General features: G+C 41.9%; 1 protein-coding gene across 1 annotated transcript; it reads left to right on the forward strand.

Moving 5' to 3' along the window:
- Positions 1 to 1,708: 1,708 nt before the first annotated feature.
- kdm7aa (lysine (K)-specific demethylase 7Aa) lies at positions 1,709 to 27,496 on the forward strand. The gene is made up of 18 exons (XM_085385921.1): positions 1,709 to 1,817; positions 9,084 to 9,169; positions 11,378 to 11,495; positions 12,512 to 12,672; positions 17,596 to 17,737; positions 18,424 to 18,610; positions 18,953 to 19,115; positions 21,102 to 21,189; positions 21,279 to 21,385; positions 21,856 to 21,947; positions 22,112 to 22,198; positions 22,500 to 22,745; positions 22,963 to 23,090; positions 23,404 to 23,555; positions 23,639 to 23,733; positions 23,868 to 24,019; positions 24,199 to 24,533; positions 25,287 to 27,496. Exons 1-18 carry the CDS (start codon positions 1,720 to 1,722, stop codon positions 25,373 to 25,375), a joined length of 2,526 nt encoding a protein of 841 aa, XP_085242047.1. The 5' UTR covers positions 1,709 to 1,719; the 3' UTR covers positions 25,376 to 27,496.
- Positions 27,497 to 27,498: the final 2 nt, after the last annotated feature.

Here is a 27,498-nt window from a genome sequence, read left to right on the forward strand (position 1 = left end):
TACCAGGGCTGGATGTTGTGTTTTGATTTTTTATTTAAGATGCCTCTGAGCCGTCTGCCACCAGGCTGGAAAACGCCTTCTGAAGAGATCTTCACAGTGAAGACAGTGCAGGAAAGATAAAGACCGTGTGACACACTTACATTTTCTTGCCTTTGCAGCTCATCAGCTGTGTTGTGGATTTACAGTTAAGTCAGTGTTGATAGCGCATATGCATTGATATAGGTATTTAATGCTATTTGCAATCAGAAAACACTTTTTATCCATGTATTGTGGACATTTTAATTGCATTATTTAAAGATGCAACACCCAGTATTGCACAAAATAACTCCCCCTACATTTAAATGCCTTATAAGTGGCTGTGCATCAATTAAGATATAAGCATGCTCTGTGAAGCTTTAAGGGTCAGACCATCAAGTGAAGATAACTTCTTTTACATGGTTCTGAATAGAAGAGAATAGCATTAATGTACAATAAGCTCCATGCCAACTGTGCAGGAAGTTATATGCTTTGTTTCATATAGGGGGTATTGTATTCTGTAAGAGGGCTGTTGTGATTTTTACAACTGAAGATTGTCTTAAAGCTATCCAAACCTACCTGTCCCAAAAAGTAATTGACTGAGCCACACCCAGGCCTAATTACTGCCAGGCCTGTTGAATCAAGAAATCATGTAAATAAAACCTATCTGATGAAGGGAAGTAGGCTAAAAGATGTCAAAACGCAACACACCATTGCTGCGATCTAAATAAATTCAATAACAACTGGGAAACATAGTCATGGAAAGGGATACAAAGCCATTTCTAAGGCTTTGGGACCCTAGCGAAACACAGTGAGAGCCATTATGCACAAATGGAGAAAACTTGGAACAGTGGTGAAGCTTCCCCTGGAGTCACTAGGATGCCAAAATGACTCAAAGAGTGTATCAATGGCTCATCCAGGAGGTCCGAATAGAACCCAGAACACCATTTAAAGAAATGCAGACCTCACTTGATTCAGTTATGGACAGAGTTCATGATTCAACAATAAGAAAGAGACTGGGCAAAAATGGCATCCATGGGAGAGTTCCAAGGAGAAAACTACTGCTGAACAAAAAGAACACAAAGGCTCGTCTCACATTTGCCAAAAAAAAACAACAACATCTTGACAATCCCTGAGACTTTTGGGAAAATGTTCTGTGGCACAGCTACTTATTAGGTTTAGGCGGAGATTACTTTTTCACACAGCGCCAGGTAGATGTTTCCCTTAAAATGATCATATAAAAAACTTTATCTAAAATTAGAGTTTGTTTGATCTGAAATATTTAATATTTAAATAAAATCGGGAAGGTGAAGCTCAATAAACACAATGAATATATCCATATTAAAATGTAATACGACTAAAGAAACATCTTAATATGGTAAAATAATACATATAGCAGATTATGGAGATTATTTCATCAGAATAATTTAAATTACAGGCTGATTTTTCGCTTTTATCCGATTGTAGCATAACGCCTAAAACCAAGCCCTTTATGTCATTCCTTTGTTGGAAAAAAGTTTGCGTCTATTGTTGGTGTGCCCACACAACCAGATGGAAATGCATAATCTGGAAACTGACGTCAGAGGTGGGATTGCCTCAGAATGGCGGATTTCGTGCGTGCTCGGCTCTCCCCTCGGGTATTTCCGGATGTTGGGTTAAATCCCCGCCCGCTTCATTCCTGCGTTGTTTGGGGACAGTAGGAAGATGGCGGCGGCCCCGCTGTACTGTGTCTGCCGGCAGCCCTACGATGTGAGCCGGTTTATGATCGAGTGCGACATCTGTAAAGACTGGTTTCACGGCAGGTATGTAGTCTGCGACATCCTAAAGAGGTGTAGTTACATGGAGGCGAGAAACACGGTTTGTTTTTTAAGAAAAGGCGACGGTTCTCTGAGCGGTCTTGGCTAACTTAGCGTGCTAACCGTTAGCGGTGGGCGACGGAGGTTTTAAACCGTCTATTGACACGACTTTACGGGCGAAAGTGGGGGTTCGCGCCCCTAAAAACAACATTAATGAACTCCATCGTGCCGCAGATAAGTTTAAACAAAACGACATGATCCAGCTCTTTGTAGTTATTATAATAATCAGCGGCATTTACTTAAATAGAGCCCAATAGAAAGTAGATCTTATAGCTGATGGTATACCGAGCTGTTTCAGTCAACACGGGTGATCAAAAGCGTACGTGACTACCTTTCCGTAGAGTTATTTAAAGGATAACTTTAATTTTGATGTCGCTGTGATTCAGTCGATTTAAATCCAGTTAAACCAGCCCTAGTGTACAAAGTGTGCCAGAGCTGGCAGGTTATTAAAGGTAACGGCAGCCTCGGGCGGCGTCTGAGTTGTATTTTAAACTTAATGATACAAGAAGATCTAATAAACAACTTCAACTTGTTTGGGCACAACCTGTACGTTAATTATATAGCAAGCTGGTAGTTTATATCTATTATTTAATACACATGAGCTTTGTTTTAAATGCTGGTTTGATATTGGTAGAAAGTAAGTGGGGGAAACGAGGAGATTGTTATGGTTTGGCTTTTGATTGACAGTTGGCGAAATTTAAATCCCCCACCCCCCTATTTAGAAAGAGGAGGCACATGGCCTCGGACCCCTAGTGGCAAGCAGGGGAATTATTTAAAGGTACCAAGCAGGCACGTGTCTGGGTTTTGTGTGTGTGTGTTGTATTTGTTTTGTTTTGGGGTTTGTTTTTTTCTTTTCTATTGTGATTGCAGGTAGCAGATGTTTTTGTGATTCATGCGTAGATGTAGGTGGAAGCTGTTGAAATCTTGATGGGAATCTTAATGTTGTGTAATGTACATTGCCTAAAATGTACAAATTTCAGTCCACACCTAATATTGTGACGCACTGCTTGAGCATGAGATTTTCTCAGCATCCGACTTTCTTTCTTTTGCAGTTTTCTCTTGTTTTTTTTAATGTGGCTCTAAGTCCATGGGCTGACCTAGGCAACTCTTCAAGTCAGCCTGTGTGGGTGCATTTCCACAGTGACTGCTTAGGAATACAATAATCTGGGTTTTGTTTTGTTTTTTTGGTTTTTAAGGTGGGGGGTTGCTCATGTTGAAATGACGGAAGCCATTGCGTAACCACCAAGTGTGCTGCCAAAAAACTCAGCAGCCAGGATTTGTGGTGTGTCAGCGCCAAAACAGACTAGCTGTGTGTCATCTGCCAGCAAGAAAAGGAACAAATGTTGGAGCTTCCCCCATTGATGACTAATAAGCAGATACACACCACACACGCACATACTCACAGCAAAGCTCCAAAAACGGCCACATTTCCAGCCTCTTTCCCACGAGGCAGGCCAGAAGGAAAGGGATATTCTCTGGCTGTGGGTGATGGCACGCCATTGGAGGGGAAAGCGGAGGAGCTCATTCTGCTAGTACTTGTTGGTGTTTGTGTGGGAGACTTTTGTCTTGGTTGCTGGAGAGTGTCCTGTTTTCTATCACCTGTGTTTCAGTAAACAAAACAAGCTGTACTTTAATGTGGTAAGGCTGTCTGAATCAGTGTCACGGTTTATCAGCATCAGATTTGTAAAGAGTGAGGTTACAGGAAAGCTGAAAAAAAGTCCTGATAAACTCCCCCCATGTTTTCAGTAATCTCTTTATTACAGTTTAATGCAGTCATATTCATTTTTGTTTTTATTCAGTTGTGGTTCAGTTAGTTTCCACATTGTGTTTCTTATTCACTTCAGTTTTATTAGTTTATAGTATTTCTTTAATAATTCAAAATTTGTAATACTGCATTAAATCTACATTAACTACAGCATAGCCCTCTACTACTTCAGGAAAATAGTCAACATATTGCTTTGAGAGGAAGACAGAAATATTTTTTCCAGTTGGGAACAACTACTGCTTTGATGCTAAAGTGGAAATACCTCTTTGAGGCTAAAGTAGAATACTATTTTGTGAATAAAGTCAGATGCAATGATGAGAATAAAGTTGAAATACTACTCGAAGTAGCTTCAAGATGAAAATAAAATTACTACTTCGTGGAAAAAGTTGAATACTATTTCCAGAATAAAGTCAAGTACTGTTATGAGAACAAGATAGAAGTACTACTTCAAGAATAAAGTTGAATAATTATTATTTTTTACTTTAAAGTCATAATACTACTTTCAGAGTACTGGAAAGTACTATTTCCAGAATTAAGTGGAATTAGTGCTTAGATAATAAGGTAGATTGTGTAAAGTTAAAAATGACCACATTGTGTACATCTTCTCTTTTATGTGCTAAAAGAGAAATTTTGTCTTTTATTGTAACTGCTTCTAAAAATGGTACTTTAACCTCATGGGCCAACAGAATATTTTTTGGTGCCTATTAGATATTTGATAAATACTTTAATCTAAAAGTTATACATTGCCTACAGTGGTAGACTTACACCTGAATGAGAAAAAAGCATTTGAAAAAAATACAAAATGATTGTTTGCAGAAGAAATGTTCTGAGGGTCTCTGTTACTAATCTTCTGACCTCTTTGGTTTACTTTGCTGCCCCTTCAGGTTTTTGTCCTGACTATCTGCAGGGGTAACAGTGCCCTGAAGCAGTATAACCCACTATTATACCCTTTGGTTTAGATTTCAGGTGTAAGTCTGAGGGCCATTCATCATTTTGAGCCTCACCTGATTGCAAGACCTGCCTCTGTAAATGCCTCTGCCTCTGCTTCATGCGTTTCTTAGATGCAAATTTACATCAGTGTTATGGATGTAAATCCCCGGTAGGTCACATCAGATCACAGTGTAGGTGTCAGGCCCTCCGGTCTGCCCATTGTCTAATGTGCGTGTGGACAGTGGGGGCGATGATAGACCAGTGGTGCTCAATGAGATGGAGCGAATGACTGATGGGAGCTACGGCGAGCCAAGTTCAATGCGCGATCTGTCAATGTCGCACAGAGTGTGAGCACACTAAAGAGAGATAGATCACCTCTGTGGAGAGCCTTTTTGGTGTTTAGGCTAAGTGGAAGTGCCCCCCCCCCTTTTTTTTTTTTTTTTTAAACTACTGCTGTCTGTGATGTTTCAGATCATCTGTTTAGATGTCTGATAAGTTGATTGGCTGAAGTAAAGACAGCCTCATAGCTCTTGTTTATATTCAGCTGACTCTCATTGGGGTGGAAATAACATTACATTTGGCTCAATCAAAGTCGATTAAGGGTCAAAAGCATCATGTATTGATTACTAGTCAGTTTGAATTATAACAGTAAAGAATATACCACACAGTTCAAATTAAAGGAAGTTTAGAAAACCACTTTAAATTACAATATCAAACTGATAGCTGATGTACCAAAATAATAGATCAATAATTTGTATGTTATGAACTGTGAATCTGCACAGCGAGTTCAGTCTGTGTTTGTTGTGTTGCGTCTTTCAGCAGCAAACACTCGTAAGACTGATGACTCGTTAGGTTTTAAATGGGGCTCAGCCATGTTGAAGACATGTGAAAACAGAGTCCCAGTGCTTGCGGGCCTCAGGGCAGCTCAACCTGCACTGAAAACAATTAAGTTGTTTAAAACTCCCAGGGGCTCCCTGACACCCTATAAACAACAAAGTGATCCTCTTTTTGTTGTTTACCAGCTGACTACAGAAAGCCCTGCTGTGTCCTTCAAACTGTAAACAATGCACGGGTGATATGTTGCTTTTATGCCTAGCTGGCTAAAATGATTTAACCCCTGAGGGCAGAATGACAGAGCCTTATCCATCTGTCAGACCTCAGTGGCTCTTACTGCTGTCCAAGTCCGGCTCTGTTTATGTAAGCCTTGCCTGAGCGCACTCGGACGAGTCAGGTGCTCCTCTGGGGCACATAAAGACAGCCAGGTGTGTTTAACTGCCCTCATATCCTCTCCATCTCCACCACCCATCCATTAGAGATCTGCCAGTTCCCTAATGTAGGTGTGTCGACACCCCATGCGGAGCGGTTATTTAGAGCTTAAAATAATGGCGATGCCAGCCTCCAGCCTTTGTGTTTCTGCACTGATCACTGAGGACAATGAACCCCCTCACAGTGCGTGGACTAATGAATAAACCCTCTCAGTTACACAGGAAGAAGGCCTTTGATGAGAGGAAGTGGAGGAGAGGGGCTGTTGATGGCGAGGGTTTAGCCAAGTACACACATCTCCGCTCATTCAGGAAGGGATGTTTAGCTCGGTAATCTGCTGCAGTGCTGTCAGAGGGCAGCTCTATCAGGGAATAAAGCAAGGTTTTGTGGGGTATCTGTGTTGCTCACCCTGGTTGTACTCTCTCTGACCTTTTTGTTGTCTTACAATGCATGATAACACTATCTTATGAGTTGAGATGACGTATGACTGAGCAGATGAGGTTCATGTCGGTTCAAGAGCTGTTTGCACACTCACCCCGCTTTGTGGTGAGTCATCAAGCCCGAGTAAGGCAGCAGGAAATACTTGGCCCCTTTCTTTTCTTTCCTCTCCCATTTTTACATTTGCTGTCTCAAGTCCACATAGACTCACAAGCTCGGGTTAAAGTGGTAATCATTACAGGTAACACGCGCGCTGAGTCAGGGTGGCGTATGTGGCACAGTGCCCTTATTTCCCACTGCGGTGTTATATAAAGGAAAGTAGCAAGAAGGTCACGTCAGCCCAGAGCACACGCTGTATTCACACGTCTCAGCGAACCCAGCGGCAGAGAGCTGTGACTCATGCTTTCCCCCAGCGAACGGCCACATGTTTGAACAAAGATTCCTGATACATGAGCTAGGCTTAGTCGCCAGCCAAACACTGTACACTGTTACTACTAGTTATCCATTTGCTCACGTGCAGGAGCAGGAGTGCTTCTCTCAGCTTTTTTTTTTGTCTTTTATGGATGTTGTAGGAGAGTGGAAAAGTAACTTTCAAAAGAGATAAATGTGAGTTCTTTACAGCTAAATGGATATTTAATTAGTTACTGTACTAATGCATTTGTTTGCCCTTATACCCAACCAACAACAGTTCAGATTTTGTGTGGTATGGTTGATATCCTGTTTGTGCACCAGGGTGATGTGGGGGGTGGCAGGCATTCACACAAGCTCACCATTTCCTGATGAGTTAATGGCCCTCTGCTTTATTTCCTTTACAGTTTTCCTGTAGTTCCTTGTAGATCAAAGCTGATAGCAGGCTTCGGTCAGCTCTATCCCCCCTGCAGGCTTTCACCTTTAAAAGCAAAGGTTATATCAGCAACAAACCTGTTTATAAACCTCTTTTTGCTGTGCTGCAGGAAGGGATTTTGTAGGCCAGTAATGAAGCTGGCGTCTGTCTGGTTCTCTCAAAAAAAAAACAAAAAAAAAGCAACAAGATTTCTTCATTTGTTTTTGGAGTACTGATCTCAGGGGAAGAGAATCTCCACAAATTGATGCCACGTGCAGTCAGAAGAAGTAAAACACTAATGTGGTTCTCAAACTGTGACACTATGGGCAAAATGTAGAAGGGAGCTAAATTTAAAACTAAACTGAAATTTACTTTGGTTACTTTTTTCAATGTTCACAGAAAACTGTGGGGGCATTGAGTCTAAGTTATTTGTTAGTTTCTAATTGCATCATTTGGGGGGGTTTGAATCTGAAATGTTATAGATTTGTGCTAACTTCCATCTAGTGGCTAATGGGCAGATTTATCAGCACTGGGTATCAGTGAAGAGGTCAGGTGCACACTAGTGACAGTAGTGATTAGTCATCTAGTCGACAAATTGCAGACAATCTTAGTTTGGATGGTGCAGGCTTCAGTGGCCTGAAGTTTAAGTGTTTGCTTTTCCGTGGATGACACAGTCCTGCTTGCTTCATTGATCACCAGCTCACACTTGGCTGATTTGGAGCTCAAAGCTAAACTGCCAGGGCTCTACTTCTAAGGCCACGATTCTCAGTCAGAAAAGGGTGGAGTCTACATGCTTGGTTGGTAATATGTTGTTGCCCCAAGTGAAGGAGTTTGAATTATGTTAGGGACTTCTCAACAAGTGAGGAAAGGAGGACACGGGAGGATTGTCAGATGTGTGCAGAGCTGAAAGCGAAAGGATCCTGGGACTTTAAGGAACAAGGTGTTTCAAGCATGTTCAGCTGAAAGGAGATCACAGGGCAGACTGAAGACATGCAGGAGAGATTCCGTCCCTCGGATGGATGGGACTGCCTCTTTTGACCATCTGAAGAGTTGAAGGAGGTAGCTGGGTTGAGGGAGGTCTGGGTATCTCTGTTTAGGCTGCTGGCTCTGTGAGCCAGACCTGAATAAGTGGTAGAAAATGGATGGATGGTCATGTGAATTAGGATAGTTCAGTTTTAGTTTGTACTTTTTGGCTTATCACACTATACACATTGTCCACAATCCGAACAAAGTTGCTGTTCAACCCATGCTGCTCCGGTATGCAACCCAGGAATGCATGTGAGTTGGTTCCTGTGGCTTGGCTGTTGCAGGATACTCAGGGGTAGTAGCAGCATGAGTGACACCGCTGTACTGCAGCTCCTCTTGATAAATGCGCTGCAAATTATATGATGAGAAGAGGCCAGATCATTCAGCTTGTTTTTTAAAAAAAAATAATAATAATAATGAAGCCATAACTGTGAAATGATAGAACATTTGTTGGAGGGGAAAAAAATAAAACTGCTATCTTTGGTCTCCTGACCTAAGTGTGCGCTGCTTTTTCCTCTTTCTTTTTATCTTTGACCTGTGACCCCTGGCATCTCTGCTTGAAACACACACAGCATTTGACAGGAGTTTGGGAGCGTTTCATCTGCTTTAGCTTGTCCAGGTCAGATAAAGATTGTGGTGTCCTCGTTTCATTTCTGAACGGGCTTGTAAAGCAGTAGACCTGTTCCACTCATTTCAGTTAGATTGAAAGTGGTTTATATGCCACCATTTACAGGATAAGTTATCTGAAGGAACTTTAAAGTATAAGGAAAGACCATATATATTGTAAATGCAATGAATGCCTTCAGCTGGTAGGGTTTATTATTACATACATACATTATTATAGTAAATGCTTTGTATATGTTTGGGCAAAATCTTGTGATGGCGTGTTTTCTTTTCCTGGCAATTTAAAAACGGTATAAACCTCTGTAGGGGACTTGCCCTAACTCTGTATCTCATTTCTTTCCAGCTGTGTACAGGTAGAAGAGCACCATGCTGTGGATATTGATGTTTACCACTGTCCCAACTGTGATGTCGTACACGGACCCTCCCTGAGTGAGTCTTTGCTGCTTCCTGAAGCCATTTTTTCTCTCTCACGCACACACTCACACACACTGCAGTCCTGAACTTTTCTAGACACCTTGGTGCATGCAACCTGGCAGTTTCATAGTGCATAGTCCATTTAATGTCAGATTGCAGCAAATATCTCAGTAAATATTAGTGTGCATTTACTACTTATGAATAGTTGTTTTGTGCACGCTAGGGCTCTAGACTAACTTTTTGCAACGGTTGCACTGGTGCGCCTAAGAAACCACCAGCACAAAAGTTGGGAGCACCCAAATTTTTCAACCGCATAGCTTAACACCGCTGTTTTACATGTGCATTTTTTTTTTTTTTTTTGGTGGTGGTAGTGGTGGGGGGTTTTGCTGTCTATACAGACAATATTGATTTGTAAATGATTAACTACCAATCTTGTGCTTAAAGTGCTTTGGCACTCTTTGGCAATATTGTAGACAATGTTAAACTTAATCATCATCTTGGCCTTCTCTGACGACCTGTTTGCTGCTGCCTGCCGCTGAAAGGCAGTGGGGAGAGGGGACACTTGGGCAGTGCATTTATTGCAGCATATAATGTGTTTTCTGGATACACTGTGCTTTTTCAAAGTTCAGAGGTTGATGGCTCCGTGTCAGAGCACTGGCTATGAATTTCAGATGGATCAGGCCTTAACTTAACCAAAAAGTTATAAATAGTTCTTTTCATCCTTTCTTATTACCCACAGCTACATCCACTTCTGTCAGGCCTAGGCTACTCACTAGGGCTGGGCATCATCACTGATTTCTATAATCCATTTGATTTCGATTCACTTTTGCCTCAGACTGTCAGAAATATTATAATTCTCATCATTTATCAGTACTGACACTTATGAGACTTCATCAGAATTGTGAGCATCACAGCAGATGCCTTTGTGTCAAACTGAGAAAAAAACACAGAAAAACATGAAGGAGATTTTCCTGGCCTGGCTTTTTATAGCAGATAACCTTAAAAATATTCTGCAATATTGTATAATTTTAAAAAGTTTAAATATTTTCAGTATTGAACAGCAGAAAATAGGCTTTCTTGTCTGAGGTCATTTAAGTAAAGAAAAGAAAAGAAAGAAAGAGTGCTGTAAATAACGGTATATTGGTGGGTAAGAAGCGAATGAATAATGCAGAAAACAGAGATCTGAGATGGGGAAACTGTTCTTGAAGTGCACACAGAGAGAGAGAGAGCTGTGCATAAAGTGTGATTTTTTTTTTTTTTTTTTTTTTTTTTTTTTTTTTTTTTTTTTTAATCGCGGTGGAAGCAAAACAGCAAAGAGGGAATTCATATTCATATTTAAAAGTCGATTCAGGATTTAATGAATTGATATCGCTTTATTCAAGCTCACCCCTCTCTATCCACTTGCACTTTCAAACGTACATGACCAATCAGAGAGGTACCGCCCCTGACTGTCTCTGCTTGGTTTAGACCACGATATGGGCATGATATGTTGTTGTTGACCACACGGAGACTTTCCGAGTTGCAGAGACTTTTTTTTTTTTTTTTTTTTTTTTTTTTACTCGAACAGTTGGTCGCACCGGTGTGACCTAAGATTTTTTTTAGTCGCACCACTGAAAAATCTGGTCGCATTTGCGACCAATTTGGTCGCACTCTAGAGCCCTGGCACCCTCTTGCATCTGTTATCTTGGCAGCTCTGAAGCCTAAACAGTAAAGTGTTTCCATTAGCCAGTATATCTGAAGCAAACTATTTCCTGATGTGTGCTACATGTGAGAAAGCACAACAGCGGAAAGTATGACCTAATTCTTTGAGGTGCATGTGTGAAAACAGCACCATACTCTGATTCTCTGCCTTGTCTCACCCATGTCTCTATATGCTGGACAGTCCCGGGGGGAAGGCCGCTCTCTGCAGTGTTAGTCGAGTCAGATTTTTTTTTTTTTTTGGTTAAGGGGGGGAGGGGAATAGGTTAACCTTTGACAACCCTGAGGGCAGACATTAAGAAGCTAATTGAATGGTGCTGTAAACCCTCCACTTTGATTGGACAAACCCCTCGATATCCACCCCTGGGCACAGGGGCTGAGTAGTGAATTAATGTGCTTGTGACAAGTGATTGTGATCTGCATAATTTACAATGTTGTTGTGTGAAGGTGCTTCAAGAGGGCATTATTACATTAGGACGAGACAGCCCAGTGAAACTCAAACCTACTTTTTTTTGTTTTCTGCAGTGAAAAAGCGCAACAACTGGCACAGGCATGACTACACAGAGCCAGACGATGGATCGAAGCCGGTGCAGGCTGGCACCTCAGTGTTTATCAAGGAGCTCCAAAACAGGACATTCCCCAGGTAGATATCAACACACCCCCCCCCCCCCCCCCCCCCCCCTCCCCAAAGAGCCACACTTTTAAAACTCTAAAGGCCTTGCCTAGTGGAATATTTTATTCAGGTAAACTAAAAGTGCGATTTTCTGATTTGTGAATCATGTCTACTTTTGAAGGCTCAAAATTGGGCTCCTGTAAAGTTGTCTATGCAGTTAAAGGCTTAAGTAAGGCTTTGCATTAGAAAGTTACAAAGGAAAAGAGAAAAACTGCAAATGTATGAGAATTTGTTTGTGTTTTTTCCAGTTCTCTCTTTCATTTTGGAAATGTTTTTTCTCATACTTAATCCTTCTGACCAACTGGATTGTTTTTCTAATTTGCTGAAAAAACTCGAAATTCTTAACTTAATGCTCATACAGGTTAAAGTGGATTTAGGAGAAGACATAAATATGTACACACTTGCTTCTTTTGGTTTTAAGCCAGGCAAACTGTTTTGTTCTGTGTTCTCATGTTTACAGATATCTAGTGGGAGTTTGATTGATTCTGTTTCTATAAAAGAAAATAGTTCCAGTGTGTGGATTATTTACATTTTCACGACCACTGATTCTGGAAAAAATGTGTAGCTTTGGAATATTTTTAGTCACACAAAACAGTGTGGCTTTAAGAAAGAAAAACACATTACTGGGTCCAGTAATTGATTGTGATCACATTTTTGTAGAAATCTTTATGAAAAGTCAGTGGCTCACCTGACTTTATCTCAGGTTAAAAACCAAGGTTGTCGTTAGGATTAAATGGGTGATATGTAGTGACCTGGGTAATCCTCTCAGTGTGCCTAATCACCACCTCACAGAGCAGCTTGCATGTCTGTAGGCTCTTTTTGGGTCAAAATGCTACCACCACCACAAACACAATATTTTCACCTATATTGTGTTGTGGTTTGGGTAGTAAAGTAAATAAAGCAACTCTCTGCATGGCTAAAACCATTATGGTTTTATTTTGAGAACACTGGCAGCTTGAATTAACTTATTACAATCTGGTTTTCAGTGCCGAGGAGATTCTGATACGGATGAAGGGTGAGCTGGTGACTACCAGGTACTTGGAGAGGCAAGGCTTCAACTACCCCATAGCAGTCACCGAAATGGAGGGTCTGGGTCTGAAACTACCCCCCTCTACTTTTTCTGTCAAAGATGTGGAGCAGTATGTGGGTAAGAAAACTTGGCTTTGTTGTCACATGTATGTATGTAATTTACAACAAAACATTAGTGTTTATTGTCTGGGAAGGATGTGACTTCTGTGATTGGACTACACAGCATCATTGGAAGCTGCTTAAAAGCTAATGAAATAACGCTACACCAGCCAGCTAAGTGGCCATTGCTGAGCAGGCGCCATCTGTGTGTGTCAATATGAACCAGTTTCCAGGTTCATGGGTTTTAACCCACTTATCAGGGATCAGACGATGGCTGAATGCGTTCTAAATGAGCGACGGCTAAGCTTTCACTGCCCTCTCCATGACCACTGCACTTCCTTACCGAAACAGCCTGCTACTTCCCAGCTCCTATTACAAGCCCATTACCAAGCCCACCAGTGTTTTTATAATTAAGTTCAGATTACAGACTCCCTTTCTCACGTTATCTCTCTCTCCCATGCCCTATTGAGCATTAAGCCAAGGCACAGGTGTTGTGACTGGGGTCTGAGTGTGGGATTACAGTTCTTCCAGTTTGAAGACAATGGGACAACTGGAGTAAACGCCGATGCTGTCGAGCATTTCTGCTGCCAGCTCGGTGTGTGGTCAAAGATTGGTCAAAAAGTTCTACACATGATGGAAAGTCTTTAAATTGACCTATTTATTGTTTTCAATCCGAACTATATATTGTGTGTATATATACAGTGGGGCAAAAAAGTATTTAGTCAGCCACCGATTGTGCAAGTTCCCCCACTTAAAATAATGACAGAGGTCAGTAATTTGCACCAGAGGTACACTTCAACTGTGAGAGACAGAATGTGAAAAAAAAATCCATGAATTCACATGGTAGGATTTGTAAAGAATTTATTCGTAAATTAGGGTGGAAAATAAGTATTTGGTCACCTCAAACAAGGAAAATCTCTGGCTCTCACAGACCTGTAACGTCTTCTGTAAGAAGCTTTTCTGTCCCCCACTCGTTACCTGTATGAATGGCACCTGTTTGAACTCATCATCTGTATAAAAGACACCTGACACAGCCTCAAACAGTCAGACTCCAAACTCCGCCATGGCCAAGACCAAAGAGCTTTCGAAGGACACCAGGAAAAGTATTGTAGACCTGCACCAGACTGGGAAGAGTGAATCTACAATAGGCAAGCAGCTTGGTGTGAAAAAAATCAACTGTGGGAGCAATCATCAGAAAATGGAAGACATACAAGACCACTGATAATCTCCCTCGATCTGGGGCTCCACGCAAGATCTCATCCCGTGGGGTCAAAATGATCATGAGAACGGTGAGCAAAGATCCCAGAACCACACGGGGGGGACCTGGTGAATGACCTGCAGAGAGCTGGGACCAAAGTAACAAAGGTCACCATCAGTAACACACTACAACGGCAGGGAATCAAATCCCGCAGTGCCAGACGTGTTCCGCTGCTGAAGCCAGTGCATGTCCAGGCCCGTCTGAAGTTTGCCAGAGAGCACATGGATGATACAGCAGAGGATTGGGAGAATGTCATGTGGTCAGATGAAACCAAAGTAGAACTTTTTGGTATAAACTCAACTCGTCGTGTTTGGAGGATGAAGAATACTGAGTTGCATCCCAAGAACACCATACCTACTGTGAAGCATGGGGGTGGAAACATCATGCTATGGGGCTGTTTTTCTGCCAAGGGGACAGGACGACTGATCCGTGTTAAGGACAGAATGAATGGGGCCATGTATCGTGAGATTTTGAGCCAAAACCTCCTTCCATCAGTGAGAACTTTGAAGATGAAACGAGGCTGGGTCTTCCAACATGACAATGATCCAAAACACACCGCCCGGGCAACAAAGGAGTGGCTCCGTAAGAAGCATTTGAAAGTCCTGGAGTGGCCTAGCCAGTCTCCAGACCTCAACCCCATAGAAAATCTGTGGCGGGAGTTGAAAGTCCGTGTTGCTCGGCGACAGCCCCAAAACATCACTGCTCTCGAGAAGATCTGCATGGAGGAATGGGCCAAAATACCAGCTACTGTGTGTGCAAACCTGGTAAAGGCCTATAGTAAACGTTTGACCTCTGTTATTGCCAACAAAGGTTATGTTACAAAGTATTGAGTTGTATTTTTGTTATTGACCAAATACTTATTTTCCACCCTGATTTACGAATAAATTCTTTACAAATCCTACCATGTGGATTCATGGATTTTTTTTTCACATTCTGTCTCTCACAGTTGAAGTGTACCTCTGGTGCAAATTACTGACCTCTGTCATCATTTTAGGTGGGGGAACTTGCACAATCGGTGGCTGACTAAATACTTTTTTGCCCCACTGTAATGAATGGAAACCAGGGCGAGGTGCCCTTGCTAGGAAGGAGTAAGGGTTCAGTCAGTAAACCTAATTATTCTTAATTTATTTAATTACCAACAAGTATTCACTCATCTCTGGACACAGGCTCTGGTTGCCTAGGTTACCTTGTTATGCATTTATTAACTTGTTATGTGCCAATCACTGGTATCAAATGCTTGCTCCGAAGTTGAGTGAAGTTTGTCTTGGCGTTGGCCCGCTCTGTGTTTTTCCTGTTTTTGGCTGTAGTTGTCGAATGTTTTTAACTTTCTCTGGTTTCCGTTTCTCTGTAAATCACTTCCTGTGTAGACGCAGCCTAAGATGTTACAATGCGACCCACCGTTAGCAACCCTCTCTCTTTCTGTGAGGGGAAGAATGCAGATGACAGCTGCAGAGACCAGCCTCTAGACCGCTTGAGTACTTTGATGTAGAAAATTAGGTTTAATGCCAGCTGTTTCAGAGTAAACTGGCATGTAAACTTTCAACTGAAGGATGACAGCCGATGTTGGCAAGGGCATTACAGTTAATTAAAACTAAAATAAAGGCTCAAACTGGGTGTGAAAAAATATTTTGGCTAACTTTAGAAAAAAATGAAACTGACTGAAATTTTAAAAAAATGAGAAAATGTCTTTAGTTTTTGTCTCTGTTTGATGGAATTTGTTAGCACAGTCTGCCTGATGAACATTGTTATTTGTGTACAGAGACCCTGACAAATAACCTCTCATTTATAATAATAAAAACGCCAAACCTGAAACTATCGATTCTTCAATTTTTTTCCACTTACCCATTTCAGGGCTGTAGCAGGAGCTGGAGCATGTCCCAGCTGTCATAGGAACTGAACTAATATTGAAGCTAATAAAACTAAACACAAATGAGCAAAGCCACTTGAGAAGCTAACTACACTGAGACCCTGTCCACATTAGAAAGGTGTCTTGGAGAAGTTGGTTTTTGAATGCGTTTTGGTCTTTCATTCACACATGAAAAGCATTTTAGGTCACAGACATTGGAGATTTTGAAAAACTCCTTCCAGGGCAAAGCTTTTTAGAAATGGTTTGAGGTTTTACATGAAACTATGCAAAACCTGACAAAGAAACCAGAAAGGGAAAACCAAGTTTGTATTGCACCATCAAAGTTGTCTTGATGCTTGTTATTGACTAATCAGATCACATTGACTGGCTTAAACTAATATTAATATGAGTTTTCCTTATGACACTTAGCACAAAATGGGTGGATACCAAATTAAACTCAGCTCAACTTTGAGGTCACCTGTTAAAGCACCCAACTGGTGCTTTGAGGAAGAGTAAAGGTTGCTGTTGACAGGCAATGGCTTATTACCAGCACTTTATTAAAAGTATATATTTTTTTAAAGCCCGATTCACAAAAACCTATTATAGAAGGAGCTATTCCAGTCCCTCATCCCAGTATTTAATATAACAAACCCTGCCGTGCATGTTCATAGTTACAATCATGTTCATTCCTACAAAACGGTCAAAAATAAAGTAGGATTCATCTTTTGATTTCAGTGTTGAGTTAATTATTTTTACAGCATTTTGCTCCCAAAACGTTTGATTCATGAGGAAATAATTGTTTTACATTAAAATTAATGCAGTGAGTAACAAGTTTCTGGTTCCTGTCTGATGACAAAGACATATTTGCAACAATTATCTCAGTTAATTGGCTCTTTAACATAACTGGGTGTCGTCATATATCATTGTCTTTATGGTGGGATGTCGGTTAGATTGAGTGTCTCTCGAGCTGGCTCAGCGGTGCTTTAGTTTGTTGACATTAATAAAAAAAAAAAAAACTAAATAAAAACATTGAATTGGGTTTGTGAACCCAGTGCTCGAGCTCGGCGTTGCAGGGTTTCCAGGCAGCTTTGTCTCGCACTGTGTGACTGACTGCTTTTCACTCCACCTGTTCTCTGTCATCAGACGCTGGCCAGCTGGGCCTTTAGAGAGGTGTGTGTGTGTGTGTGTGTGTGTGTGTGTGTGTGTGTGTGTACACAAGTATGCACAGGGGTAATAAAAAAGGTGTGTGGGAGGGGTGTGGGGAAAATACAACCACCAGCTGTCTTGCTACACACTGCACCCCAGTCTTACTTCCGGCCTTGCGTGTCACTGCGTGTGATTTGTAGCCTCCCAACTGTGAGCTGTTTGCTGTTTGCTCTCTCTTTGACTTTTTTCTCTTTTCCTTTTTAGCATCTGTTTTCTATCCCATGAGTAAACACACACATGCACACACAGCTTTTGCACACTTTTTCTCACATCTACAGACATATTTCCTTATATGCTTGAGATCTCCCACGCACACACAGCTATTAAACGTAGCAGCCCTCTCACCTCCACCCACTCCCCTTCCTCTGGGACTGGTGGTCTGGACAGATTGACAGATTGTCTCGCTTGCATCCCCTACAACCCCTCCCCATGCTGCCATATTAATGCCAGTTTTCCTCAGGGGTTGATCTCTAAAAGCACATGAGGATGCCAGCAGGCTGCTGACCCCTCTGAACCCCATCACCTACTCTGCAGTCATTTAAAAAGTTTGAAGATTTTCATTCAGGAGTCTGTGACTGCAGAACATCTAATCTGATATTGCACAAACTAAAAGGCACTTCATTCCCATCTAGGTGGTAACAAAGTCATCGACGTGATAGATGTGGCACGGCAGGCGGACAGCAAGATGAAGCTCAGCGAGTTTATCAAGTATTTCACCAATCCCCATCGACCCAAAGTCCTCAACCTCATCAGCCTGGAGTTCTCTGACACGAAGTAAGCCATGCTGCAGGTCCGTCACTGTGATTTAAAAGCGAAAAAGGAATAAGTATCTTCAAGAGTCAGCAAACTAGGTTTGACAAAACTTCCAGATGTATTTTTTACCAAGGCCATCTATATCAATGTAAAGTTGAATGGAAGCTTCCAGCTGATTTAATAGTTGCCTGAGTTAATAGAAAGAAATGGAACAACATTCGATTTAAAGTCCTTCTGATGTAGCCAAAGCTGTTTTCACACGTGCACTTTAGACAGATTTGTGAGAATCAGGTTGGGATATTTTGCTCAGTTTCTCTTTAAGTGTAGCACACAACAAAACAGGCATTTGCACTACTGGGAGTACTGTGAAGGTGAGGGAGCATGTAGCATGCTGGAGGCTCCTTATATGATGACAGCTTGATAACGATGAATGCCGAGAATATTATTCTGCTTTGTTCTAACACTGGTGCAGTCTGACATCGTATGGACTTTGCACTATAGGCACCTAGCAGGTTAAAGACCAGCTACCATCAGATCTGATTGTGCTGGACGTTTACAGTCTCACCTCAGTGACTTGTTATTCTGTTGAGGGTAGAGTCGAGTCTCTCTACAGTATTGGATGTGGTTGAGATTAAATCAGGGACCTACAGATATGTTTTTAAAACTTTCCTAAGCTCAGTGTGCTGCATGATTCTGATCACCCGCAGGATGGCAAAGCTGGTGGAGGTTCCTGACGTGGCTCAGACGTTGTCCTGGGTTGAGAACTACTGGCCAGACGACTCCTTCTTCCCTAAACCCTTTGTCCAGAAGTACTGCCTTATGGGGGTCAAAGACAGCTACACAGATTTCCACATAGACTTTGGAGGCACCTCTGTCTGGTATCATGTTCTCTGGGTGAGTGTGTGGATTTAAAGAGCTTTTTTTTTTTTTCTCCTTTAAAGAGAGGAACATGCCACCCTGATGTTCATCAAGCTCAGGGATTCAGTGTTTCTTTAAATACTGAGGTTTTTAGGTCAGACTAGCACTCTCTGAAGGGTCACCTTGCTTCTCACATCCAGTTAATTCATAAAACAGCCAGCAGCACTCATCATGATGGTCTCACCCCCTCGCTTCTGAAAACTACAGCTAACTTTAATTTGTGATTGAATGAGGGGCGGGTGTTTAGTAGAGCAGTGCCATCACATTCACAAGTTTAACCTCTCGTTACCTTAAATACCTTTTTCTTTTGATTTTCAGGGTGAGAAAGTCTTCTACTTGATCAAGCCCACCCTCACCAATCTTGCACTATATGAGGCATGGAGCTCCTCGCCCAATCAGAGCGAAGTGTTCTTTGGGGACAAAGTGGATAAGTGTTACAAGTGTATTGTACCCCAAGGAACCACGCTGCTCATCCCTACAGGTCAGTGAGGTGTTTTAATGTCACATTTGATAAGTAAAGGACTTTAAGTGTACTTTCAAAACTTTCTTAAGGTCAGTTTGAACTGGGAACCTCCTGAGAAACTCTGTATTTCTATCACAGGAACTATGTAGCACATTAAGCTCCAGGGAGATTATTTTACCCCACAAAAAGTCCCACCTGACAGGGGTTGTACTTTCTGAAAGTACAACAGTTGGTTGTTGGTTGGCAAACAGTTGGAAAGTTGTAACCTCGCCATCTTCTGGATGTTCAAGAACTGTTTGATAGAAGTGACGATTGTGATAAATGATGGTTTATGTTCAGGCTATGATCCGTGAGCATGGCAGTTATGTAGACCTCTAGGTATTGGACGTATGAAGAAATCAAATTTGGATAACTGGCAGCTTATCATCTGTACTTTACTAATTGTCACGATTAGCTCAAAAAGTCAGCTATGATATGTTTTATGATGAGATGAGCAATGTTATTGTTATTATAGGGCATGTTACAGCACTATAACATCCACTCTTTAAAGATAATGTATTTATGAAAAAAAGGATGCAAGCACAGTTGACTGACTGGTAAAACATGCAGGTCAGCACGAGTGCAGAGCTCAAATGATTTGGACAAATGTATTCATAGCTTATTTGTAATATTACACGTGGGTTTAAAATCAGCTCAGCCTTTCGTGCTCAGTCACGTCCGCTATCCTGACACACCTTTTTGAAAGGGATCTTTGGTCGGTACACCAGGATGTGATTGAGAGCTTTCACACCAGCCTAAACAAACATCACTGACCAGACAAACACACACACACACATTTTAGTTGAACCAAACTAAACACACTAGTCATCAAAGTACTTTTAAAGTCTTGGATAATGGTGTGTGGTTTCCAAGCACAATAAATTCCACACTCTCAGACGTGCAGCTGTTTGTGTCGCTGATGTTAAATCATTGTTTCTGGTGACTGCCTGACAGTTTTGCGCCAGCTTTGCTGACCTGCCTGTTTTTTGTTTTGTTTTTTTCCCCATGTGCATTTAAAAGTGAAAAATAATCATGATTCCCATGGATGCTGCCAGGAAAATACAGGCTCCTTTAAGGTCCTCTATTATTGCCAAAGGAAAATAACAGAGAGGGAAATTCTTCCTGAGCAACAACCCAAACAGTTCTTAATGATCATAATTACAGGGAAAAATGAAGAGAGACAGAGCTCCTATGTCATATGATGAAAGTAGCACTGAGGCGTTTTACTACACGTGACTATGCAGCCTTGTGGTGGCGCTGCTGATGTTGCATTAAGAAGGTAGAAAGATGTTTTGATGTCATGTCACTAACTGAGCATGACACCAAAGCATGCTTTGATTCGCTGAAGTGAAGCTAATGGATCCAGTCATACCATTATTTGTCCATCAGTCTCTCAATGGACTTTTTAAGCCCATAGAGCTCCTTCACCCTTGCCCCCCTACGGCACACGGAGAGACAAAGCTCAGTTCAGCCCGTCAACTGCTGGATGTCCTCAATCAGTCTTCCAGCCATGCTTTCTCAGAAAGCTCAAGCAGCATTGTGAAAGAGAGCTTTTGGCAGAAAGGCTGTGGAGAGGTGGGAATTAAGCTGGGGTCAGGAAGCACAGTAGGTCAGTCAAGCGTATTATCAGGCCTGTCTGTCAGCCTCTGTCAGTCCCCCCCCCACCAAAAGAATCTGTTTTCTCCTACTTTGTGTTGTATTAGGAGCACTGTTTATCTGGATTGACAGCATTATCTCCTGCTGCTGAGTGTGACTGTGCCTCAGCAGGATAAAAAAGTTTCTTGCAGTCTTGTTGTCACGAATTTTGTTTTCTGCATGTTGAGAAAATATGATTAAGCGAAGTATAAATCCCTATTTCCTCAGGTATTCATGTGTAATTTCTCTGCCCCACCCTAAGAATGTTATCATTCTAAGCCAGAGAGTAGATAAGCTGAGTAAACGTCTGTGCTCTGCTGCCCTCTGCAGGCTGGATCCACGCTGTTCTCACCTCTCAGGATTGCATGGCATTCGGAGGGAACTTCCTTCACAACCTCAATATTGGCATGCAGCTCAGGTAAACCACTCGCCTGCCACTGGTGTGGCATCTTGATTTTTGTGTGTTTTCTAGAGACTTTAGCACTTAACGTTTGGTTCGCGTTGTAGGTGTTATGAGATGGAGCGTCGTCTGAAAACCCCAGACCTCTTTAAGTTTCCCTATTTTGAGGCCATTTGTTGGTATGTGGCAAAGAACCTCCTGGAAATGCTAAAAGGTGAGAGTCTAAAACTCAAAACCACAAGCCACAGAGATGTGTATAAGAGCTGTCGCAACATAACATTTTGACATAAAAATTCAAAACATTTGGCAAGAAAATAATGGTGTCAGTAAGATTTATTTATGGGTCTTTCCATGAAAAATCAATGAGTTCCTCCCACCTGACCCCTCAGAATTAGTATATTTAATGAAGTCATGCAAAATTTTACCTGCATATGACAGTAAATTTCAGGGTTGCAAGTCCTTTAATACATAGTGGAGGGTCAAAGTGTGACGTGTTTTGTTTTGTTTTTTTTCCCCACTATTTTTGATCCCTCAAAACTTAAAAACACAAAATATCCACAGGAAATTTCCATTGCTGAACACCACTTTTAATGCTACCTTTTTGGAAATCCATTACTGTTTTAAAAGGTTTGAAGCTTTCTCGCTTAAAACTCGTGACAGTTTTCCCTTCTTTGATTTTGTCAGAGCTTCGAGAGGACAACTGTCCTCCACCGACCTACCTAGTGGATGGAGTCAAGGCTTTAATCAGTGCACTGAAGACTTGGTTGAAAAGAGAGGTGAGAAATTCTGCCTGATTACACCTCACATGTCTGCAGTCCACATGGTTCTTGTGACACAGGAGTCACCGGAGGCATCCACGTTTAGTCTTATCTGTCAGCAGCAGGCGGCAGATTCTCTGCTCACTCCTCTGTTTTGAATGTAAACTGTTGCGGCTTTGCAGGTGAACGAACCCACCAGCGAGGTACCAGACAATATCAGGCCGAACCATCTCATTAAAGAACTGACCAAGGAAATCCGCTACCTAGAGGTGAGGAGCTTTTTAGACTTCATGCAAATGGTGGTGTCAGCTGGGAGAAAAGCTGACGCTCTTTTGGTATTGTCAGTGATTAATAAAAGTGACCCACATTTTAGACATATACAAGCTGTAATCTCAGTGTTTACATCATTAATTTGCACCATTTCTTGACCCTTTACAGTTTTACATGTGCTTTATCTGTACATCTTATTAAATTAAAAAAAATGATCATTTGATTCTGTAGGTTTTGTTTTTATTTTTTGCACATTGTAACAACCTTCACTGCATGATTTATTTTACATTTATTTCCTAGGAGGAACCAGTGGGTGGTAGCAAGCTAGTGAAATCTCAGGGAAGTGGAGTACCTTCGGGATCAAACGGCTGCCTGTCCACTCGAGCTACGGTGGAGAGGCTGTGCCAGGCACGGCGAGCTCGAAGGGCCGCCAGGCAACTGAGGGAGCAGGAGCGCCATGCGCCCAAGCTACCCACTAACCTGGACATCTTAGAGCAGCACACCAGGGATGTGCTGAAGAGGCTGGAGGTCGGGCCACTGGAGGAGGTGAGCTTCAAGGAGCAAACATTCAGAATGTGTGTTTAATCTACATTAAAGGAAGAAACCAAAATGCCGTTAGTTAGGCCAAAAGGTGCACTATGTACTTATTATTGTAGTTGGAGTCTTCACTTAAATGCAGCTTTGCACCGATTAAAGCTTTTTGTAAATGCTTCTGTGTGTGTTGTTGATGACTGATACAATACTTTTAATATTCTGTATCCAGGATCCTGCGTTTGGTGCCAAGGTTCACGCAAAGTTCAACAAAGTGTCAACTGCATCTGCAGCTGCTGCTGCAGAGTCTTTGGAAGACAACCACATACGGCTAATGCTGGTCAACGGAAGAATCATCAGGTGGGGGAGCAAAGTGAATCAGTGTGCAGAGCCAGTCAAACTAGTACTTTTGTTTTGGTGACAAACTCCAGAAACCAACATAAAACCACTTTGGTGAATAAAAAAATAACATGAAGTAAAAATGAATTTAGAAAGGTTTACTAGTCAGCAACAGAAACTATGAATTTGTTAATCTACAAAGCCTGTTCTTCTGAGCTGTGAGGCAGCCGTCAGGAGATGAGGAGTCCAATTTATTTTCCTCTTCTTGTTTATTACAATATAAATTAGTCACCTGCTCTGCATGTTAACATGAACTTTATATTTGTGTGTGCAGAGATTTGAGACGACCGGGAAGCAGCAGCCCTGTAAAGTCCGAAGATGAGGGACTGTCTGTTGGCCCACCCAAGGGTTGCATGGACGTGAAGTTTGAGAGGATGTATGACAGTCAGGAACAGCACAGCACAGCTGAGAAATCCGCACTCCTCAGTAAGTCTTCAGTGAATATTAAACCAACAGACGATTGTAGCCATGCAAGCATTTAGCTGACGATGTGTTCCTTTGTGTCTCAGGAGATCTGGAGAGGATGAAGACTGAACTCGGGGAAGAAGTCTCAGGACACTCCAGTGTGTCAGATGTCGAGTCAGACAGCGACTTTCCCACAGAGGTAAACGATGTGCAGGATTTATACAAACACAGCCGGTTTAAGAGCTCAGTGTTTCTGAACAGAGTGTACTTTGGGTAATCGTTTTTTACGCTGTCTTCTGAGGCATGTTTTTGAAATTTCTCTGTCCAATGTAGCATAAAGAGTCATCGTCGTCATCATCTTCTGACGAAGACTCGGAGAGCTCCCAGGATGAAGAGGACGAGGATGAGCAGCAGACAGGCTCAGGGCACATAAAGCTGGACCAGTCTGGCGAGAAACTCAGGCACAAACACAAACCACTCAAACGGTGAGGAAACAGATCAAGGCAGGCCTGTGACCAGTACTATTATGCTTCTTCAAATATTCTGATTATCCGTGGGCCGTTTAACCAAATAAATAAATAAAACAAAATCCTTGAAAGGCCCCCGTGAACACGGCGCCATCGGGGCACCTTTTTTAAAAATGAGTCTCGTCTTCCTCCTACAGAGAATGTCCTACCTCACCCAGCACAGCAGAGGCCATTCAGGGGATGCTGTCTATGGCTGGTCTGCTGTGCTCCTCCAAGTCGGAGACGGCAGACTCGCTCCAGGAGTCCTGGTGGCCCAGCCCGCTGGAACAGGCGCAGCACCAGCGCCGACTGCAGGGGGACAAGAGCCCGATAGACAGCCAGGGAAACAGCAGCAGCGAAGCCTGGGACAATCAAGGGCTCCCCAGCCCAGAGATGGACTACCAATACTGTGACCCCTCAATGTCTCCACCTCTGCACCCCTCCAAGAGGCACGCCCCGAACCCTCCACCAATCAGCAATCAGGCCACAAAAGGTTTGAAATGTGACTTTTATCATTTCTGCTTGTTAATATGCAGAAAAATGGAGAAGCTGTTTCAGTCCACACTAACTGGCACAGAAGATAAAGCATGGTTCAATACGGAATGTGCAGGATGTGGGAATTAGCTCTCTGACAGTGGGAGAGGTGGTATTCAGTGTTTAAAAACTGTTTAAAATTAAATAGAAAGTACAGAAAAAAACCTTTCCAAAATAAAGCTGATCAAAGATCAGGACAAATTTTAACCAGGACTTAACTGTCGTGCAAGAAGTGTTAGTATATTTTATTTCGATTAATGTATACTTTAATTTCCCCATGGGGATCAATACTCTCTACATTTAACCCATTCACTCAGTGAAGCAGTGGGCAGCCGTGTGTAGGGACGGTACCTTGCTCAGGGGTACCTCAGGGTAGCCGTTCAGTGGATTTGAACCCTCAACCTTCCGATCATGGGGCCACCACGCTACCTACTGAGCTATCCCTGCCCCATTATCATGTTTTATTTCATTTTTGCTGTTTGACAATGTTTAGTTTAATTTGTATTAGTTTCTTTAATTATTGTAATATAAAGTAGGTGCTTTCTTTGGTGTCAGGGGCCCGTTTTAAGGGCCACTTATGGTTATCATCATGATTAGGCCACTTGATGGATTATTTGTCAGATTTGTGAGAAGATAGTTAGTTGAAATGTTACTCACTATTTGATGTTACTATATAAATCCCGCTAATATTTTCATTTTTCTCTTTTTTTAGGCAAACGGCCCAAAAAAGGCATGGCCACAGCCAAGCAGAGACTGGGGAAGATCCTGAAGCTCAGCAGACACAACCGCGTCTTCGTGTAACCCTCCCAGACATTGAAAGAAGGGCGAGGAGTCAGGAGCAGGGGGAGAGAAGAAGATAGTTTTGTGTATTTTTTACCAGACAGTTAAAATATATCGGGGGGAGGGTGGATGAAACAAAAAAGAAATGAAATCACATGGACACTGCCTGGAGATGAAACAAATCTTTGATACGTAAAACACGCTCACTGTGCATGCTTAGGAGACAGGGTATCGGATTGGAAACGAGCAAGCGCACGACTTTACCACAAGCACACTAAAGACAAAAACATGAAAGGAGCATGTTGCTGCAGGGAACGGTGGACTTGAAGCTCCTGTGGGCATTTTGGACGGACAAAAAAAGAGATGTTGGTGGGGGCGGGAGGAGAGGGTGAGGCGGCAAGACGTCCACTGCTTCTGATGCCAAGATCACCTGCGTCACATTTGCTAGTATTTCCCCCTTCTGCTGATCACCCCTCCACCTCTCCCCTGGCCTAATTTTTATTATATATATATATTTTTTTTTTTTTTAATTTTTTTTTTATTCGTGACAAACTGAACAGGACGAAGGGTCTGTTTTCCTGGATGGGTGGAGGTGAAACGCGGTGCTAAAAGAGGAGGTGGTGAAACTGAAATTTCAAAATGGTGCTTATTTGTTTGTACGTCTCTCCACTCTCTCATGCTTGTGTCCCACCCTTCCTCTTTATCTCAATCACACCAGCAATAACTTTTTTTTTTTTTTTTTTTAAGGAGAGAGGTAAGGGCGAGAGGCAGCACTTTGGTGCGTTTCTTCTGCTCGCAGAATTTTAACAGGTGTAAAACTGCACCTAGTGTTGGAGGTGGGGGTGGAGTCACTCAAAATGCTGCCTCTCTGTGAATTTGTTTTCCCATAGGAATTACAAGTCGTCACCTCTGAAACGACTCTGGCTTAATTTATTTCGCGTTTTATGTGATTTTTTCTTTATTGTTTTTATGGATTCTGAATTATTTATTAATTGAACAGAGGTAATGATTTTATTATATTTTCACCCTAAAAACCTCAGTGAGCCTGAGGGTGTTTCTCCCCCCCCTTTGTAGGGAGTTTTTATTTTTTTTTTAACCTTTTAAAAATTTTTTGTAAATGTGGATGTTTTTAGAGTTCATGTGATCATCTGTTGAGTAGCTACCCATCTTTCCCTTCCCAGCTGAGTAGAGCCTGTGTCGATCCTCGTCCTCTTTGTTCCTGTAGAGGTTTTTTTGGTTTGTTTATGGGCTATGTGCGGATAGTCTAGGTTAAGAAACTTCCATATCTACTCCTGAGCTTTCTCTACTTAGTGCCACACCGTTTAGCAAAAAAAACAAAACAACAGGTATTCTGAGCCACTGTGGTTGATCCAAAGTAGATGATGTATTAAAAGGTCAGCGATTGAGGAACTGACATGTGGATGATTGAGGCTTTTTCTTTTCTTTAATGTGAGGTGTGTGTGTGCAGTTCTTCACTCTCAGGGAATGATGCCATGGACATAACCTTCGATTAACCACCAGCCACACATCATGGATGCAGACACTCATAACTTCTTATTTCAGTGTTTTTCAGTTTTTATAGCTCAAAAAAAAAAAAAGCAACAGGTCAGATTTAACAGTCATTGTATCTTTAGGCTACTTTTACCCATTTGGTGTTACTCCCACTCACTGCCTCCAAACACGTGTTCAGCTCATTGTTTAAGTGGAAAGACACCCTAGTTTAAGTTGACTCTGCACCCATGTAGCTTTAAGAGCGCCCTCTGAACAGTGTGAGCCTTCCTCAGGTGAGTGATGAGATCCAAAACACAGAATTAACATTTAAAAAAAAAAAAAACAGTGTTTCCTTTGTACCCCTCCTTTTTCTTTTACACTACACTTTAATCTTTGAAGTCTTTGCATGTTAACTCACAGAATAAAAACACGAACTGGCCCGCAGGCAGGGTTTGTAATAAGCTGTAGTATTTGTCCCCCTCACTCTCCTTGAAATGCAGCTCTCAGCTTTTTTTTTTTTTTTTTTAAATATGTGTTGGTTTTTTCCAGATTTAAATGGCTTATGATTTGAAATATACAAACACTGGCTAACTGTGACACTGTTAATGCATTTCAGAAATTGCGTGTAAATAAATAAAAGTAATGAAATGACA

Source organism: Rhamphochromis longiceps, linkage group LG17 (genome assembly GCF_057381845.1).
Source record: "Rhamphochromis longiceps isolate RC_006_pf linkage group LG17, R_longiceps_female_GT1.1, whole genome shotgun sequence".
Classification (NCBI taxonomy): Eukaryota; Metazoa; Chordata; class Actinopteri; order Cichliformes; family Cichlidae; genus Rhamphochromis; species Rhamphochromis longiceps.

Bases quoted from the DNA above. Each gene is read 5' to 3' on its own strand.
- kdm7aa (XM_085385921.1), top strand. From the start codon at position 1,720: ATGGCGGCGGCCCCGCTGTACTGTGTCTGCCGGCAGCCCTACGATGTG. The intron at 23,734-23,867 runs GTAAACGATGTG...TGTCCAATGTAG, and splicing joins ACAGCGACTTTCCCACAGAG to CATAAAGAGTCATCGTCGTC. The intron at 24,534-25,286 runs GTTTGAAATGTG...CTCTTTTTTTAG, and splicing joins CAGCAATCAGGCCACAAAAG to GCAAACGGCCCAAAAAAGGC.